The sequence below is a fragment of the Motacilla alba genome, chromosome 18 (genome assembly GCF_015832195.1).
Source record: "Motacilla alba alba isolate MOTALB_02 chromosome 18, Motacilla_alba_V1.0_pri, whole genome shotgun sequence".
Taxonomy (NCBI): domain Eukaryota; kingdom Metazoa; phylum Chordata; class Aves; order Passeriformes; family Motacillidae; genus Motacilla; species Motacilla alba.
In genome coordinates this window covers 1,134,656-1,153,734 of record NC_052033.1, presented here as the reverse complement: position 1 = coordinate 1,153,734, position 19,079 = coordinate 1,134,656, and the positions used below count along the sequence as shown (strand labels likewise).

General features: G+C 58.3%; 1 protein-coding gene across 9 annotated transcripts in view; it reads left to right on the top strand.

The window, feature by feature from the left end:
* CASKIN2 (CASK interacting protein 2) overlaps positions 1-19,079 on the top strand; it is a 37,866-nt gene that overhangs the window by 10,812 nt on the left and 7,975 nt on the right. For 7 of the 9 annotated variants that reach the window (XM_038157504.1, XM_038157503.1, XM_038157501.1 and 4 more), the window contains exons 3-11: positions 14,314-14,365; positions 16,283-16,380; positions 16,482-16,627; positions 16,762-16,857; positions 17,712-17,842; positions 18,035-18,143; positions 18,277-18,385; positions 18,671-18,765; positions 18,846-18,963. In XM_038157504.1, the coding sequence (XP_038013432.1) occupies positions 14,314-14,365; positions 16,283-16,380; positions 16,482-16,627; positions 16,762-16,857; positions 17,712-17,842; positions 18,035-18,143; positions 18,277-18,385; positions 18,671-18,765; positions 18,846-18,963 (954 nt within the window). Of the gene's footprint in view, positions 1-8,241; positions 14,231-14,313; positions 14,366-16,282; positions 16,381-16,481; positions 16,628-16,761; positions 16,858-17,711; positions 17,843-18,034; positions 18,144-18,276; positions 18,386-18,670; positions 18,766-18,845; positions 18,964-19,079 lie in introns of those variants that run through there. The other 2 variants (XM_038157508.1, XM_038157507.1) reach the window with 2 other exon arrangements.

The window sequence follows — 19,079 nt, the reverse complement described above, 5'->3', positions numbered from 1 at the left end:
AGCGAGGCTCGTCCCAAACCCTTGGGTACTCCAGGTGCTATTCCTGGTCTGGCTGGAGGGCAAAGCTCAGACTGGCTTTGGGCAGGATCCTTATCACGTCAGGCTCTGTTACACCCAATGGCTTTCCCTGGTGGCAGTGGTGCAGGGGTGCCTGGGCACCTTTCCTGCTCCACTCCTGCCCCAGGCAGTGCAGGCAGCTGGACCCGGCTCTGCCCCTGAGCACAAGTGTGGCTCTGGCCACATCCCCTGAAGCCCAAGTTTCGAGGACGAGTTCCCAAAGCGTCCTTGGCTGTGTCCTCTCCTCCTCTCCCCGCACGCTGTAGGTCTGACGGGCTGGACCGGCTCCGCAGCCGCGCTCCGACTTGGAAAGGCTGTGGGCACGCCTGCGGAGAGACGCTGAGAAACTCTGCCGAAACGGGCAAAACTCCCTCTTCCTCCAGGACTGAGCCAGGAGCGGGGCGAGGCACCGTGCCTGGGGAGCCGGGCTGGCGGTGGCCTCGTGCAGGGGACCCCACCACCCCACAGCATGCCCAGACCTGCTCCTGAACCAGCCTGCGGTGGGTGGGAGGTGGGAGCGGGATAAAAGAGCCTTCAAAGGCTCCGTAGAGTGCGGCAGCCGTGGGGCTGGATGATGGTGGGGCTGCAGCTCCATGGCAAGGCGAGGTCAATCCTTTCTTCCTCCTTCTGTGGCTCCTGGACCTCCCTGGAAGGGGGTTCTCCTCTGGTAGGCCGGTGTTTGCTGGGTGGGTTTTCCCATCCTGGCATTCCCACCTCTCCAGCCGGGGAGGAAAAGCCCCACACAGGCAGCGGAAGGAGTGAAGGGATAGTTGGTTTTCAAAGCTGGGCTCCAACGGGTGTTGTGTTTGGAAAGGGGCCCGGCTGCCACTGGAGTGCCCGGAGCCAAGGAAAGAGTTCCTGTGCCGAGTGCAGGAGATAAGGCACGAGCAAACAGCATCACACAGGAAGATGGAGGAGCCTGTGCTGGGAATCGGCTGGCCCAGCCTCTGCCCCTCTGCCCCTCATTTCCCTGTGTTCACAGATCCCTATCTCCCCTTGTCCCAGGTCTGTATTTCTGTCCCCAGCCTTTGGACGCCCATTTCGCAGGGCAGCCTGTGGTCCCTGCTGTCAGCCTGGGCCACTGCAGCTGACTTATTCTTGTCTCTGTAAAAGAGTGGGGCGAAAACTAAGCTAACCCTTCTGGGGAAGGGGATGAATGTGGAAACTTTTGAGTCCAGGCCATGCTGCCATCCTTTGGAGATGGCCAGACAGCACTGGGGTATTCCAGGGAATCTGGGCTCTCCTGGAAATGTGAGATCCCTTAGGGCCATGGATGGAGCCAGGCTGGCAGCCATCCCCAGTATCACAGGCAGGAGGCTGAGGTTTGGGACAGGAGGGGAATTTCCATCCCTTGGGCATTTCCTGGTGACTCAGCCCAGATCAGGGGGCTCAGCTGCCCCTTCCCAACGGCTGCAGAGGCTGTTTTGACTGTCTGACCCAGAAACATGCAATAATGCAGATGACGACAGCTTGAAGGCAGACAGGGAGGGCAGCCCCGAGCCCTGGGACACCGTGTGCCCGGCTGCCAGCAGCACACGGGCGCAGTAACCAGGACAGTGCTCCCCAGGGCTGCAGAGAAGGGGACGTGGCAAGGACACTGCCAGCACTGGCATTCCATCCGCTGGCTTGGCTGGTTCCAGGAGGGAGCTGGTGGACCACAAAAACGACCAGCATCACTTCTGCCACCTCTCTGTCAGGATCCCAGTGCCGCAAAGAGGTTTTTCTGGGGAGGTGGGACGTGAATTGTTGGATCCCAGTGGCGATGACCGTGTGTAAGATGGTTTCCTGCTGGAAATGGATGCTTCCACCAGCATTGCTCCGGCAAGAGTTAAAAGCGGGGTTGGATGCCGTGCGTGTATGTGTGCATGCACGCGCCCTGCTTTGTTTTTAAAAGCGCCTCGGCTGTCCTGGATTCCCGCCAGACCCGGGGCCTGCCGCTGGCAAAAACTCCAGCAAAGGAGAATGAAAGGGGCAAGAAACTAAATAACAATAAACCACCTTTTTTTTTCTGGCTGCTCTAGTAAGTGAGAGGGTGGGGAGGAGCTGTGAGCATTCTGGCTCCCCCTAAATCCCATCCTAGCTTCCCTAAAAAATCGTGCCTGGGACGGAGAGGGAGGGATCTGTTTGAACCTTGGGGCTGTAATATCACCCAAGCCGTGCCGAGGTGTCATGGTGAGTCACAGACCTGTCTGGAGATGCCCAAACTGCTTGGAAATGGCTCTGTTGGTATGATCTCTATCCTCCCAGGGAAGGAAGGGCTGGATACTCTGGCCCATCCGTCGCTCCTGCGGGATGCTGCCCAGGGTAGGTGCACCGCAGCCACCCCGAGCCCAGGGAGAAAGGCCGGAGCTGAAGCGAGCAGGGCTGCGATGGTGAGATAAGGGAGCAGGGAGAACCTGCGTGAGGCAGGTATGCGGCTCCCGCAGCATCCCAGGCCTGGTGCAACACGTCCGGCTGTGCTTCCGCCAAGCCCTGCCAGCGCCGCTCCCCGCGGGCCCCAGCCAAGGCTGTGCAGGGAGCACGTGGCCCCCAGCATTGAGGCCGTGCCCAGACCCCTGTCCCGTCCTCCCTGGTGCCATCCCAGGAGCTGGGTCTGGCTCGACCACCTGAGGTGGGCGGCTGTGCTGGGAGGGGTGAAAACTCCTGGGATTTCGTAATGCTGGGCATGGCTGGTTGTGTAAGGCCCTGTCTGCTTGGAAGGGAGTTGGCGAGCATGGCAAGGGCATCTGGTGCCTGTCACTGAGGTGTCCCCAGCAGCGAGGTTGGCTCAGGCTCTACCACCCACTCTGCAGGTGCCTCTTGCACCCATAGAACATCCATCCCAGAGGCTGCCTGCCTCACTCTCCCCCTCTAGCAGCCCCTTGTGGAGCATTGCCTTGTTTCTTTGCCAGAACAGGCGTGGATAAGCCTGAAGGGGGTTTCCAGCTGGAGGTGAACAGGATGCAAATAGCAGTATGGAGACTGGGGATTGGGAGCCCCACCGATCTCCCCCTTCCATGGGTGTCCTGTCGCCCTGGGCAGGACACCCAACTCACAGCCTGTGCAGCCTCTCAGGGACCTGGGATGTGTCCCTACCATGGCAAGGCCACGTGAGAACCACTGGCCTCCAAAGGGGGCCAGAGTCCTCCCTGGTGGCTAATCATTGCCTACACGGGGACACAGTCAGTCTGGCCAGCAGTGTGGGGTCCAGCACAGCCATGGTCCAGGGATTGCTTGGGGCTGCAACCCAGGCTGCTCTGGTTGCTCTGAAGCTTCATGAGCCCTCCTGGCTTCCCTGAACCAGTACCTGCTAATCCTGCTGGCTTAAAAAGAAGGAAGACACTCCTTAGAGGGAAGGAGGCTCCTGCACAGAATGAGGTGCTGCCTCTGACCCTGCTCTGTGTCTCCAAACCTCAAGAACTACTTACGCATTGGGTGAGCCCTCAGTTTCCTGCTCAGCAATGTCAAGGTGCAGGCAACTCCCTGTCTTGGAGCATCTGTCCCACTGGTTATATTTAGCAGCACATGGATATCCTGGAGTTGCTTCTCTGTTCCTTTCAACCCAAACCTGGTGTGAATGAGCAGGTGTCCAGCTCCAAGTCCCTAAAGTCATGACTCTGTCCCACTGCAGCCTGCTCCAAATGCCTGTGGCTTTGTGAGACTGAATTCACACCAGGTGAGCAGTCCTGGATGAACATCTCCTCCTAGGAGCAGTGCAGGTGGATTCCCCTTCTCAGCCCCAGTTGGGTACAGCCCAGACCCAGGAACAGGGACCAGCATGTGGCCATCAGCCCCCTGCGCCCACACATGTTGCTGGCTATGTTTGCAAAAACAGTACCTCGTTTTCCAGGAAGGGACGAGGCTTCCAGGGCTAGTTGGCTCTCCCAGTGCACTCCCATAAGAATTGCCACTGCTCAGAAAGCCCTTCCCTGCCAAGCCTGGGGATGGAGCAACTCACCATGGTCTCATGGCCAGGGCAGGGAGCATTGGATGCCACAGGATGGGTAGCACAGAGCAAGAAGTGGTGCCTTTTCCTACAAAAAGGAGCAGATGGAGGCAGGAGGGTCCCATTTTTCCCTGTTCTCCTCCACTTTCTCCCCACACCCGCCCCGGGATGCTGCGGGGCAGCAGGTGGGGTTTCAGGGCTTGCTCCCACGTCCCGCCTGCGCCGCCAAGTCGGGCTTGCCGGGGCCGTTCCCAACACGAACCCGCCGTGCTAGGAAGGCGTAAACAGATCAGGTTCCCGGCAGGGGTCCAGGGAGCAGGCAGGCCTTGGCTTGTGTCCCACCACCGCTCCATCGGGATGGGGTGTGGGGAGTGCCCAGGCAGGGCTGGGGTGGAGGGGGCTGACCTTGCAGTGGAGTCCCTGCGGGAAGCTGGGCACCACATTGGTCTGACAAGGAGCCAAGGATGTTGCCTCTGTCTCTGTTTACCTCTGGTGCTGAGGTGGGCCTGTTCTTTGGGGGATGGGAGGTGTTGATGTACTGCCCCCAAACCCCTTCCTGATCCCTTTATGGGGAGCTGCTGACCAGAGCTCAGCCCATGGGGTCTTCAGATCCAGCTCCTTCTTTTCTATTGGAGTTGTATTGTGATGCCTTTCACCTTGCTGTAACTAACTCAGCCCTTGTCCCTTCCAAGGTCTATGGGGGGGATGGGGCTGCTCCGTGTTGCCTTTGTCCCCAGCTGGTCCCCAGGCAGCTGCTGCCTGGCTCTGGCGTCCGGGCTGGGCAATGGGAGGAACCCGCTAACCTCCCTGCCGGCCCTGGAGCAGCTGGGATGAGGGGAGGGGGTCAGGAACGCAGTGCCCAAAATAACTCAGCAGTCACCAAGGGCCCCGAAGGGACAGGAGGGTGGGTGTGGGGTCCTGGGGTGGGTTCCTGCTTCCAGACTGTCCCTAACTGCTAAGTGATTGCTGCTTCCATGTGGGGACATGCAGGGTGGTGCAGGACATCCTGGTCATATAGCTGTCATGTCCCTCTCCTGTCCACTGCATATGGAACCCCGTTGTAGACCAGGATTCCAGGCAAATCCTTCACTGCCACAGCTGCATGAAAGTATCCCAATTCAGCTAAGGCAATGGGCAAGATTTTGGTAACGGCTTCTCCCACTTTGGAACGGTCCAGCCAGAAACACAGGCAGGCAGTCGGAGGGTCTGATCCATCTGGGAAAGAAGCTCTCACTCTGGGCATAGACAACACCATGCCACAGGATGCTGTTGAAAGGACAACACTTTTCCCCGCCTTGAGAGGGAAAGGAGAGAGTGGCAACAGGATCGTCTCTCTCAGGCTGCTTGTCCCAGACTGGAGAGAGCTTGGCCTGTGCCTGCTAGTGATGGACCCATCCCTCTTCCATTCCCACTTGCCAGCAGCATGGAGCAACCAGTCAGTTCTCACGAGTTTTGGTAGGTGACCTTTGCACAGGGAATGGGAACAGCAAGGTGCCCTGCATGCCCTCACCATCACTGGAGAAGGGATTTGGAGAGGGATCCCTCCCATCCATCATGGCTTGGGAGCTGAGTGGCCACTGCTGAGTGAGATCCTTACACTCTTTCCCAATGCAGATGCCACAAATGGCTGCAGCACCATGGAATCTGCAGGAGCAGTCACTCACTCATCATCCCTTGGGACTGGGAGGAAGCAGAGGCCACGTTTTGGCTCTATCCTGGAGGGAAGGAGACATTTTGCTGAAGTTGCTGAAATCCAGGCTGCAGTTCAGAGGGAGCTGGACAGTGCAGGCATCGCTTGCTGGATGGAAGCTTTAGGAAGCTGAGCCCCTTATTTCAGTTTGGCAATAGAGAATATAGTCAGCAGCCCCCCCAGAAGTGGAAATCCTTGGTTCTTAGGAAAACCCAGTCCCCAGGCAGCAGCTGCCATGTCCCTGCACAGCCCAGGCTGTGACTGTCCCAGGGGACCCGGCCGGCACGTCCCTGAGCGGGGCTGGCGGCAGCACTGGCTCGCAGGGTCAGAGTTGAGGAAAGGCATCCGCAAGGTATTTTTAACCGTGTGACTCCAAACTGGCCGCCAGCAGCCGACTGAGGTTAGTCCCGGGCTGCCGACAGCTGATTGCCCACGGGCTGCTGGCGAGAGGGGGGAGTTTTGAGTAAAATTCAGTTCCCAGCCGTGTCACAGCCTTGGGAAGGAGTGGCGGCACTTGAACCATCGACCTTCTGGGTGACCTCGAGCTAACAGCTTCACCTCCCGCTGCCTCCCCTCCCATCCTGTGTGTGCCTTGCCCAGATTAGCGCAGCCAGGGTGGGGACAGCCGCTCCGTCCGCCCTGGCAGCGCCTGCTCCAGGTGCACGGCAGCTTCCCTGAGGCCAAAGGAGGAGGATGTCACAGGATTTCCAGCCTCCTCATCGCTGTGTGCTTTGAGTACTGGCTCCACCGGCTGGAGCAGCTCCTGGGTGCCAAGCTGCCATGTGCAGGCACGGGGCTGGCACTGATGGCGACATGGTGCCATAAGGCTGTGGCAGCCCAGTCCTCCAGCCTCAGCTTTGCCCTGCTTCCCTTGGAAGCTGCATGGTTGCTGCAACCTCCAAGCAATGTAGGGGCTGGATCCTTGTTTTACTCCCTTGAGCCCACAGGGTTTTGTTGGCCACTGTTGGCTCCTCTAATTTTTATCTGGGGCTCATTGTTAGAACCATAAAATAAATAGGTACGTGCTGCTCTGGAGCGTCAAACCCCTCCAGGTGTAGGTGGGTTGCTGGGTTGCTGCGTCCCTGCTCGCCCTCCCTAATTAACTGTTGCTCAGCTAATCCAGACTTACTGACCTGCCCTAATCTTCCCATGCAAGGCCAGCCCTTCACTGCTGGCTCCTGTCGCTCACCTCTCATGTTCCCTGTGAGCCTCTCTCATGTTCACAGCCCTGGGTATGTGATGGACAGTGGTACCCCAGGAAGCAACAGACACGGTGGGAGATGTACCCTGGGAAGCAGCATCCCCCCACGCAGGGCTGCCGAGGTTGCTTTCCTGACCAGCAGGTCCCTCTGTGCTCATGCTCACACTGCTCCTCTCACTGTCCCCCCACATCCTGCTTCCTCTCTTTCTTCCTCCCATTGACCTGCTGCTGGTTGGATTATTTCTCCCCAGATGCTGCAGTCTGCATTTTTCCCAGGCTGAATCTGCCTGGGTTTGTCCTCCTAATCTCTCTAAGTCCTTTTTGTGTTATTTCTGCCCTTGTCAATCTGTAGCACATTCACCACAGATTATGATAATGCACCATTTACTGGGTATGGCATTAATGACAACACTGAGAGTGTCTGTAGGTGCAGCCCCTTTGCCAGGGTATCTGAGCTAGCCCTACCTTGGCTTCCAGGGAACCAGCTGGACATGAGCTAAGGTGCATTGTTAATGACCTGATGCTCTGCTGGTCCCCATGTCCCATGGCTCAGGCGTGTCCGCCGCAGGTTCAGGCAGTGCTGGCACTTGGCCGTTGGCTGCCACCGCTATCGGCCCATCTCTTCCCGCTCAGGAGGCGTCCTGTCCTTTCGGAAGGATGGGGGAAATGGAAAAGGCTCCACCTCTTCCCTGGGCAAATACAGCTCCTCTGAGTTCATATCCTGGAGAGCGGAATAGCCAGGTCCCAGCAGGGACGGTGACTTCACCTCCCGGTAACGCGTTTCCCCGGCCAGCTGGGAAAGGAGCCCTTGTATCTCCGAAGGAGCCGCCTGGCTTCCCCCACCCGAAGCCTTTCCCAGCTGTTTCCATCCTGGATGGGGCTGGGGGATGCCATTTCGGCTCTGTGGGGAAGGGGTGTTACCACTTCTCCCAGCCAGGGGAGCTGGGGTGGGCTGCATCACTTCAGGGTAGGCAGCCACTACAAACCCACAAATTATTGTGGAGAAGGGGAGCAAGCACCATTCATCTCACCCTAGCTGAAATCTTTCTGGGGGCCTGAAACTCAGAGCAGGATCATGTGTTTGACTTTAGCAAGGGGTGAATCCAGCCCCAAAGGATTCCTGTGATGCTCTTTTCCCTGCTTGGTGTTTGTCCCCTCTGTCCCCTGTGGCCATCAAACCTTGGGGTCGAGAGCTGAGAGCTGCACCTTCTTCCCAGATGTGTGGATGGAGACGGGGTTTCCGATTCTGCTTTTCCTTTCATTGTTCTAGGAGCCTTTACTTTGAACAAACTGCCTGTTTTTTCCTGCTTTTCTTGTGAGGGGAAGCAGCAGGGGGGAATTGGGGGTCTGGGTGGGGGTCCAGGAGTAGCTGGGCTGGGAGTGAGTGATCAATGTCTGTGCTGTGTGGGGATGCTGCCCAATGTTTCACCTGTTGCCAGCCTCTTAAAAAACCTTAGAAGTTTGATTTACCCTGGAAAAAATATTCCCAGACTTCTCTAAAGAAGGAAAAAGGCTCCCAGTTGACTCCATGGTCCTACTGCCCTATCCCTCTTTGCCTGCGGTGGGCCTCCAGCCCAGCCCAGCCCAGGATGGAAGGCAGATCCCTGGACCTCTCAAACTCCTCTGCCTTTGCCATCACCCGCCTTCACCATCATCCACCATCGTATCTGAACATGCTGCAGGACAATATTGCTTAAAGAAGGAGATGAGGAAGGAGGCCAAGCTGCCAGAGGAGACTTGGACATGCCATTAGCAGAGACAAGTTGGTGACAGGAACAGCTTGTGTTCTGTGTGGCTGTAAGCCCTACGATCTGGGGCTCCAGCCAGGGCTAAATGGTGACTTGTGTTGAGGTTAGAAATGAGCATTAGGTGCAGGGATACTCATAGCACAGGAGTGCTGTGTCCAGCCTCAGGATGCTGTGAGAAGCTGCCCAGAGCTCAGCTCCTGGAAGGTTATTTCACTTGCTGGGATTATTCCAGGCTGCTGAAACCAGGAGCAGGGCTTGGTGTGACAGCCATCCTGCAGCCTGTGCAGTGTTAGAGCAGGCAGGGCCCTGGTCTGGTCCAGGGTTTGGTAGGTTTCTCAAGGGGTGAAAATGCCAATTACTCTTGAGGAGTTGCCAGATGTTGGTGTAGGGACAGTAAGGGGCTCCCACCTGCTCTCATGTCAATGCCATTTGCCCTCTGGTGATGGGATTATACCTCCTTGATTGCAGCCTTCCCATCCCTGCTAGTTAACCCAGTGGCTTTGCCCCAGTCACACCAACCCCATAGTGCCTGGCTTGGCAAGGGCCCTGTTTGTCAGCATTGGTGGGGAGCCCATCCTCAGTGATGCTGCAGAGCCTCAAATCTGGCACAGGCTCTTTGTGGGCAGGAAGGCACCCCTGGCCTTCGAACACCTGTGGCATTTGGACAGCCATGGCATTTGGGCGCAGGGATGGATACTCAGCCAGGTTTCCCAGGCAGCAGCATCTTGGCAGCCAAATTCACCGACCATCACCATGGGGGAATTAGGGGAGCCCCTTTCTGGGGAGCCAGGCACAGCACTGGGCTTAGTGTTTGGGGTGCAGCTAGTGGCTGCACTAGAGAGGTGGGGTCAGGAGCCCTTGGCTCTCACCCAGCCTCTCTTCTGAGCTGGCTGGGCAGCTTTGGTTGAGTTTCTTAACATCTCTGTGGCTGAGCTCCTTCCCTGTCGAGGTGGGTGAATCTTCTGAACATATTGGGAAACTGCTCCAGGAGCAGCCGGTCTGCCGGGAGGCTGCGCCGGGAGGAGCTGGCTGTGGGTGGCCACAGCGGACTTGCCTGTGGACAGAGAGGTGACAGGGAAGGGTGATTCCTGCGGAAGAGGGATGGACATCACCTCTTTGGGTCTTGATTTTGGCCAAGATGGTGAGTCTGTCCTGAGCCCTGGCATGAACCCATCACGTGCAGAGGCAGGGCCACCCCGGGCCATCACAGGGCAGGTTGGGTGAAGCTGCCACCTCCTGCCACCTCCGCCTTCAGCTCCAGAGGCTGCCACCGCCATCAGAGAGACGGCTGCTGCTCTGCGGGATAGCAGCTGATTAGCTCCTCCAGCTGGTTTAGTGGCTTATTGGTGACAGTCCCCAGGTGGATTTCATTTTCCCAAGAGAGTGTATGCACGTATTTGGTGTGTTTAATGCACACTGTCCCTCTCCCACTGCTCAGGGAAGCAGAATGGTGTTCCTGCAGTGCCCTTGCAGGGCTTTCCTGCATGCAGGGTCCTTGTAGCAGGCAGTGTAGGGGTGGTCAGGACTGGTTATTCAGGGATGCTCCTGGTACAGGGACACTCGGGGTTGATGCTGTGGCTGGCAGCACAGGGATGTTCATGACAGTGGGATGCTCAGACCTGCAGCACAGGGAGGTTCATGACACAGGGGTGCTTGCAGCCAGCAGTGTGGGGATGTGATATCCCAGGACAAAGGGATGGGATGAGAGTGTGTGACACAGGACCAGCAAAAAAGGTTGTTTTTCTGGCAAGAAAGTGGATCTCTAGTTAGGGATTTGTGTGTTGTCCTGTTCAGCAACAAAGCCTTGCAAGTGATGGAGCTCTGCTGTGACTGCCCTGGGTCGACAAAACCGGCAGGGGCGTCACAGCACAAAAACTTGCCTTCTGGAGCCTGACTGCCGTGTGAGAGCCAGGGCAGGAGCATCCAAAGGGCAGGACTCCACAGGATATTTGGGCATTTCCTTCCCCGGCCAAACCCAGGCAAGCACGTGTCACCGCTTCCCAAGGAGTGCTTCGGAGGGATTGTGTCGGTCTCCAAGAGCTCGGGGCGAAGCTCACGGCTGTCCCCGCAGGAACGAGCTCTGCGTTGGAGGGCAGTGGGTGGCTCAGGGTGCCCGGTCCGCTGGCACAGGGGTCCTGGGCCGGCCGAGGGCACGCCTGGCTCCACGCAGCCGGCACAGCCGGCGCCAGGCGAGTGCCTCCGGAGGGTAAATACGGGTTTGTGCCGGGCCGGCTGCCAGCGCGGCGGGTGATGTGCCCGTCCCGGCCGGCCGCTCCCCGGGTGCCCCCCGCGCCCCACGAGGAGCCCAGCCCAACCTGGCATCCCCGCCATAGGAGGGCAGCCCGCGGGGAAACTGAGGCACAGGGGAAGGGGGCTGCTTGGGAATGCGCCGCGCGGGGCTGTGCCTCAGCGGGGATCCAGAGGCCGAGGCCCGGAGCCAGGCTGTGCCAGGGTTGAGGGTCCCGGCCCCGTCTGGTGCTGGGCGGCCGCGCTGCCTTCGCCACGGCCGGCGGCCGGCCCGACATTTGTAAGCAATTTGCCGGAGCGTTCCGGAGGTGCTTCCCGCTGCCGCTTGGCAGCCAGACGCCGCACAGAAGCTCTCCGGCTCCCTCGAGGCCTCGCTCAGGCCCGGCCCTGCGCTGCGGAGCCTCGTCCCGTCCGGGCAGGCGCCGGGGAACGCGGCGGGGCGGCAGAACGGGCGCGGAGCCTGGCGGGACCCCTCACAGGGATCGCACTGGGGAGCAGGGCCGGGCAGGGGCAACCGCGGCTGGAGTTAACCCTTGGGGTGCGCCAAGCTGGGTTTTCCCTGGAAATAAATAACCCCTCCAGGGTGTCTTGTGTTTCAGCGCTGGGTCCGTGTTCTGGGCTCATTCTCCCGGGATATGAGTGTGCTCTGGGGGGGGATGGGGGTTGCGGATCAGGCCTGAGAGCGCCCCTGCCCCAGTGCAATCCCAATGGGGGTGATGATGTGGCTGGGAAGGATCTGGCCACACCATCCCAGTGCTGTAGCTGGATTAACCCTGCAGCCCTTTCCCAGCCCAGCTCTGCAGCCCCCTGGCCAAAGCTGTAGAGGCCAGACTGGGAGGGCTGTGGGATTGGGAACAGCTTGGCCCAGCCTCTGCTGAGCTCCAGAACATCTGTGTGGAAAAGGATGGGCACGAACGGGAAGAGAAGGGGCTGAAGAAATGTGAGGAAAACCTGGGGAATTGGTCAAAAGAAGCATATGGATGGAATGAGGAGGGGGAATGCAGGGAAATGTCCCATCGGCTGCCTTCCTGTCACCAGGTCCCTGGAATTTGAGGCTGTGCAGCAGGATGGCAGTGGTGGAGGGGTCCCAGCTGCCTAGCTGTGCTCTGCTTCCCCTCCATCCCTCCATTCCTCTCTTTCCCATACCTTTATGCTGGAGTGCCAAGACACTTTCCCACCCATACTTCACCTTCCAGCCTTGCTGCAAACCCTCCAGCTCTCCAAGCAGTGATTTACCCAGCTGCAAACCAGGGATGCTTTCCCTCTCTGCCCAAGGTGGATGCAGGCATTTAGGAAGACCCTCAAAGGCAATGCTGCTCCTGGCTCTGCTGTTTGTGACCTGTGGCTTTCTGAGCCACCCGCACCATGTCCATGTAGTCCTGCCTTGTGTCCTGGCCTGACTGGGCTGCTGGAGCAGGGAACGAATTTGAGGAATGTTGCTCAGGGAGATGTGGATGCTGACAGCAGCCTGGGACACCCATCATGTCTTTGGACATCCCAGCCCTGCTTACTGGACCCCACTGGCCAGCTCAGTCCCCTTGAAGGTGGGGTTAGGGGTAGGATTTTTGGGTGAACTCTCCTTCTTAAAACAGTGAGTGTTGCTCAACTCCAGGACCAGCCCCCAGGGGCTGTGGGATGTTTCTGCCTCTTTTGGAGGTGCTGGTGCTCATTGGGCATCTCCATCCAGCCCGTCTCTTTTCCCAGCATTGCACTCCCAGTGGTCATCACTGAGGGTCTGCCCCTCCTGCCCTGAGTAAGGACCCCTCTTCCTCCTTTCTCTTCCCCTTCCCAACCATTTTCCAGTGGTAGTTTTCAGCTGCAGATGGTGGGAGAAATCCCAGTGGTTACAGTTCTCTAGGACTCGGATCAGAAGTGGCCAATTTACAAGTGAAATGTTATTTTTCCTGGCTGCTGAGGTCAAGGGAATCGATTTGTCCTTGATGAAGACCCCAGATCCTAAGCTATTAGGGCTGGGAGGGGGAAGTGGGAGCTCTGCTGAGTGATGGCTTTTGGAGCCAGTTCCTTTGGGAAGGTCTGTTGGATTGGTGGCAGAGGCTCAAAGACAAACAGTCCCTGGAAGAGGTAATTAGGGTGATCCTGTCCTGATCCCCTCAGCTGTGGTGAAGAGTCACGAGTCCTTCACCAGCAGCCACTCCAAGCTCATTTTGTGTTAATTAGGCTGTTTACACAACACTGTAAATTGCAGTAATGAACACCCCGGTCCTTGGTTTCCTTTAATTATCCATTTGCATGATGAATGAGCCAGCCCCCCTTCAGCTCTTCTTTTCCAGCAGAGGGGTCACACAGCCCAGTCTGGCTTGTGGGATCTGCCATGCAAGGTGGGCAGAGACCTTGGGAGAGAGGGAGAAGAGAAGGGAACTGAGGAGGAGAAGGAGAGGAAGGAAAAGGAGCAGGATCTTTAGCCCCGGAGATGTACCTGGCTGCGAGGAAAGGGGCTCCTTCCCCAGGACCGAGTGGGGTTTGTGCATCTGTTTCACCCCAGGCTCCGAGCCTGACACTCGGACTTTGATTTTCTGTAGGAAAAAGCACAGAAACCATTCAAAGCATTTAATCCTCCCTGGCTCGGCGATGGGGCTGCCTGGAAAGGCAGAGGAGGAGTGGTGGTATTTCTTGGCCCCCCACATACCTTCCCCTTTCTTTCCCTTTTGACTTAGTGGATGAATTCCAGAGATGTTAATCCGCTCTCAACCCCTCGGTGAAGAACAAAATGTCCTCTCTGTGTGGGAGGAAGGAATCCATTCGAATTAATTGCGGGAAGGATCAGGGAGCTGGGGGTGCACTGGGGGTGCGTGTGAGGCTGTGCTGAGGGTGGGCTGAGCATCCTCTGCTGCCCAGTGGTCCACAAAGGAGGAGGAGATATGGGCAGAGGAATAGGGATAGCCAAGGTGGCACAATCCTTGGGTCCCTGAAGGGGAGGGAAGGCCGGGCAGGGGGCTGGGGATATCCAAGGTAGCACAATCCTTGCATTCACAGCTGAAAGCTTCAGCCTCTGCCCTGGCCATAAAAATGCCAACCATGTGGTCTGTGGGCCAGGCCTCAGTGGCAGTGGCGGGCACAGGGAGCGAGTGGGGGGCAAAATGGCCCCACTCAGCAGTTTTGGTGTGTCAGTGCCTATAAAGGGGAGGGAAGCGCTCACTGTTCTGCCAAGCCAGGGTGGCGGGAGCTGCGGGGTCTGACCCATCCCGGGGGCACACATGGATAGGGCAGGAGAGATGGAGGGAGGAAAGTGCTAAGCTCGAGCTGGGTCAGCCCACTGAGGGTTCGTGGAGGTAAAAGTGGAGGCAGAGGAGAGTAAGGAGAGACCCCCGGGATGGGCCAGGCGCTGTTCTGCGCGCTGGGAGGTGGGTGTGGCTGTGGGATAGGGTTCATCTGGGGGCCTGCAGGCTCTGCTTCCTGCCCTGACCTTCACCTCTTGGCTCTGCAGAGCTCCTGGGATCTGCCAAGCGCCTGAACGTGAACTACCAGGATGCAGATGGGTGAGTGCTCCCTTGGAGGGTGCTGGGTGCTGCTGCCAGCCCGGGGGGGCTCCTCTCCCTGGTATCCAGTCAGTCCTGCAGCTCAGGGTGCCACACAGCTTTCCAGAGGAGCTGGAGAATGGATCAGCATCCCAGAGCCTGCCTGGATCTAAGCTGAAGGCGGTGCTCAATCCCTCCTGAAAATCCTTCCTAAATCCCTTCTATGTGCCCCTCTGTGGGAATGGGGTTGAATAGGGATGGCAGCATGTCCAGCCAGTGACCCAGGTCACCCTGGTTGAAGCCCAGAGGAGCACCCGGCCAGCCTCAGCGCCTGCACGTGCTCATGCCTCTGTTTAATATCCCAAAAGCAAAATCCCATTGTTTTGGGGGGAGTTAGAGAAAGAAAATATGAGGTTGCCCAGTGACCACAGCATATTTGTGTAGCTCATCACTTCCAAAATCCAAGTACTTAATAAACTGGGTACTGAGAGTTAAAGAAACCACAAAGGCTCATAAAATAAATAAGCATATTATTCTTATTGAATTAACTCTGACCTGTCAGTCATTAGCATTGTTTTTATGTGCTGTTGTTGTACCTAATTTCTACATGTTTTCTTTTGGAGGGCTCTGTAGGAAGAGGTGTCCATTATGAGTCCTAACAGGCCAGCGGGGGGTTGGGAACATGCAGGATGGCTCTGTCTTAAAATAATACTGTACAGATGGAGCTTAATAGGAAAAGAATTTAATAATAGAAGCAATGATCTGATTCTGATAGGGCACAGGGTTTGTGCTTGGGCAGCTCCAGGAGGCTGATGGTGGGAACTGGGGTAAAGGGTCTGTTCCCTACCCGAGGGACACGGGCAGGGTGTTGGGTTTCGCTGGGGCACAGGAAGGGGATGATGGGGAGGTGAGACATGAGCATGGGGATGGCAGTGTGTGTCCTGGGAGAGCCATGGTGCTGGTGGTGTCCTTGGCATCACCTTGCTCAGGGCTTGGAGAGGATGGGGTGGGTGAGTGTGGGTTTGTGCAGCCGCCCCAGGGCAGAGTGGGACTCCACAGGGATGGGTCAGGGGAATTTTGTACCCCCCCACATTGACACTTTGAGGCAGAGGTTTTGCTGTGGCTCAGGGATATGGTGGGTGTACTGGAGAAAGGAGCAGCCCTCTCTGCTGGGGTTAGTGTCCCTCCTGCAATGCTGAGATTTGCACAGGGATCTGGAGATGCAGATCATGAGGAGAGCCATGCTGCATGATCTGCGTCCCTGGCATTGGGTTTGGACACTGCAGAGCCCGTTGGAGCCCCATGCTGGTGCTGTCAGGAGCCCCCCATGTCCCTTGGAGTGGCTCACGGGCTAATCTTTGGTGGCACAGGGACCCCTCTCTTGGCTTTGGCCCTTCACGTGACAGCTTAGGGGAGTGCCAGGCAGACAGGCCCCTTTCACAGCCCCAAGACACTGGGCTCTTTCATTACTGGCGGCCTCCCACGCTCTGCCATGGGCTCCTGGCAGCCCTGCTGGCATGGGGAGGGGGCAGCTGGCAGAGGGGGCAGGAGTGGCCACGGGGCTGATGGGTTTGCCGGATGCTGTGAGCAGCGTTGTGGCTGCCTGGCTGCCCTGTGGAGAGGGGAGCTGTATCTCTCTCCATCCTGCCTGTTTCCCCAACAGAGGGCATGGAGTGAGGGACTCCTCTCACTGGGGTTTCCCATGGTGCACAGTGTGCCTGCATCCCTCACTGAGCCCTGGGCCACAGACAGCTTGGAGGGATTCATCAATGTTTTGCTGTGGGGAATCTGAGGCACTTGGAGTGGGGAATCTGGGAGGATGTCGCCATCAACAGCCAGTGACAATCCCAGCCCTCAGCCCATGTCCCCGTGCGGGGGGTGCTGTGAGGACAGCACAGTGGGGCTGGGGGCCGGGCTGAGCCCTACCTTGTGCCACAGGTTCTCAGCGCTGCACCACGCAGCCCTGGGCGGCAGCCTGGACCTCATCTCGCTGCTGCTGGAGGCACAGGCCACCGTGGACATCAAGGACAGCAACGGTAAGGGGTGACCCCCAAGCACGGCCCCTGCGGCCGGCGGCTCAGCCCCCTGCGCCAGGCTGGGGGCCGTGTCCAGCCCCGCTGAGCCCCGCTGCCCACAGGGATGCGGCCCCTGCACTACGCGGCGTGGCAGGGCCGCGTGGAGCCCGTGAGGGTGCTGCTCCGTGCCGCCGCCTCCGTCAACATGGCCTCGCTGGACGGGCAGATCCCGCTGCACCTCTCAGCGCAGTACGGCCATTACGAGGTGGTAAGTGAGAGCCCAGAGCCACCCGTGTGCCCTCCGTGGGGCTCTCTGGGGTACTGGGTGGGGGCAAACCCTGCCAGGTGGGAGGGAGGCTGCAGGGTGATGCTGAGCCCCTGCACCACGTTGCTCCCCTGCAGTCGGAGATGCTGCTCCAGCACCAGTCGAACCCGTGCCTCATCAACAAGGCGAAGAAAACCCCGCTGGACTTGGCCTGCGAGTTCGGGCGGCTGAAGGTGGGTGCTGTGGGCTCTGCCCTGCACTGAGGGCTTCTCCTGGGGCAGCTCTGGAGCCCAGTGGTTCCTCTGGGAGCAAAGTGTGGGGTCTGGTCACAACTGCTCTCCCTCCACCACGAGACTCAGAGCCTGGCAGACAGCAGCTGCCTCCTCCCGTGGCCAGACACAGCCAGATCCTGAACCTGGGAGCTGTGGGTTTTGCCCCTGACCACACAGCAGGACAGTGTCAGACTGCGAGTGAAGCCAGGAGTTGTTGCTCCTGGTTCTCCACAGCCTTCCCCCATCCACCCCAGCTTTGCTCACGGTTAAGCATGGATAGGCTGAGCTGGCTAATCCCAGCAAGCTCTGAGCATCCAGCCCTCCTCCAGGTCCTCAACACAGTTCTTGGGGACAGGGCCACACTGTGCTCTGTGGGACCCTGGCCCTGCCAGCACCACCGGATTGGGCTGGAGCACAGCCAGCCAGACTGTTCTGTGCCCCACTCGGAGGGGACATGGGGGATATTTCCATTTTTGGAGTATCTATAATGTCTGCAGCTATAAACAGGGCAGTAAAAATAACTGCTCTGTGCCTCTGGGTTGCCTTGAGATGCTGAGAGTCGCTCTGGGCTGGAGAGACTGGAGGTTTTTAGGGCTTGGTCTGAAAAGCCTGATTATGGGAAGACTATTTCTGGCTGTTGTGACCATTTACAGCCCCTCAGGACAATGTGGCCAGGCCAAGCACTGTCCAGCTCCAGCCAAGCCTGGGGCTGTGGATGGAAGGGAGTGGTGGGATGGGGAGTGGTGGGCTGGCCCTCAGTGGGAGGGTGCAGGTGGGGGTACCTGCACCCCATTGCTTACCAGTGTCTCATGCAGGTGGCCCAGCTGCTGCTGAACAGCCATCTGTGTGTCGCCCTGCTGGAGGGACAATCCAAGGATGCCACTGACCCCAACTACACCACTCCGCTGCATCTGGCAGCCAAGAACGGGCACAAGGAGATCATCAGGTAATTCCCTGCCTTATGCTGGAAAAACCCATGATGGCTTCAGTCCCACTTCCTCCCAAACACACCTTCCTCCTGCAGGCTTCAGCCCCTTATTTCCAAAGCAAGTGCAAGGTGTTGTCCACTTCCTATCGTAAAGCAGCCAAGCGCCTGGCCCTGATGTCCATGTTCATGCCTCTCTCTCCTTCCTACCAGGCAGCTGCTGAAGGCTGGGATTGAGATCAACAAACAGACAAAGACAGGCACAGCCCTGCACGAGGCCGCGCTCTACGGAAAAACAGAGGTGGTGCGGCTTCTGCTGGAGGTGAGCATGCTGGGGATGGGGCTGGGGGACAGCCCCTGGGGCTCACTCAGCACCCTTTCCCCTCGGTCCCTTGCCTCCCTTGAGTCTGGTGGCAGGCAGGGAGCTGGCCTTGACTGTGTCTCCTCCTGGGCAGGGTGGAGTCGACGTGAACATCAGGAACACCTACAACCAGACAGCACTGGATATTGTCAACCAGTTCACCACCTCACATGCCAGCAAGGACATCAAGCAGCTGTTGAGAGGTGAGGCGGGGATGGCACTGAGTGGGGTTTCTTCCCTCTGGGACCTGCCCGGGCTGCCAGTGCTCCTCCTGAACAGCCTAAATCAGTGCCAGCATCCCAGTCACCTCTCACATGTGCCCCCATCCTACATGTGGGGCAGTGTCTGGGGATTGAGGCCTTTCTGCAGTATTAATGTTTTCTTCTCTCCTCTTCTTGCTCTTGCTTTCTCCTTCTGCCCTCCCTGGACTCCTCTCTTTCCTCCCTATGCTCTGGCACTTCCTTTCTTCCTCTGTCCCTTGCCTTCAGAGGCATCAGGAATCCTGAAGGTCCGAGCTTTGAAGGATTTTTGGAACCTCCATGACCCAACTGCTCTCAATGTCCGAGCAGGAGATGTCATCACGGTGAGGCTGCTCTCTGCACCCCATCCCCCTGCCCCACCATGGCCCTGGGTACCAGCCCCATCCCTCTTGTCCCATGGCAGGTCCTGGAGCAGCATCCAGATGGCCGATGGAAGGGGCACATCCACGACGCTCAGAAAGGCACTGACCGGGTCGGGTACTTCCCCCCCTCCATTGCTGAAGTCATCAGCAAGCGGACAGGTCAGTGGCCATCCTGAGCATGCTGGGGACAGTCCCCTGTGTGAAACCTTCCCAGCCTTCCCAGCACCTCCTGTCAGACAGGCCCTGCAGCCCTGGCTAGCTAGGGGGGAAGGGAA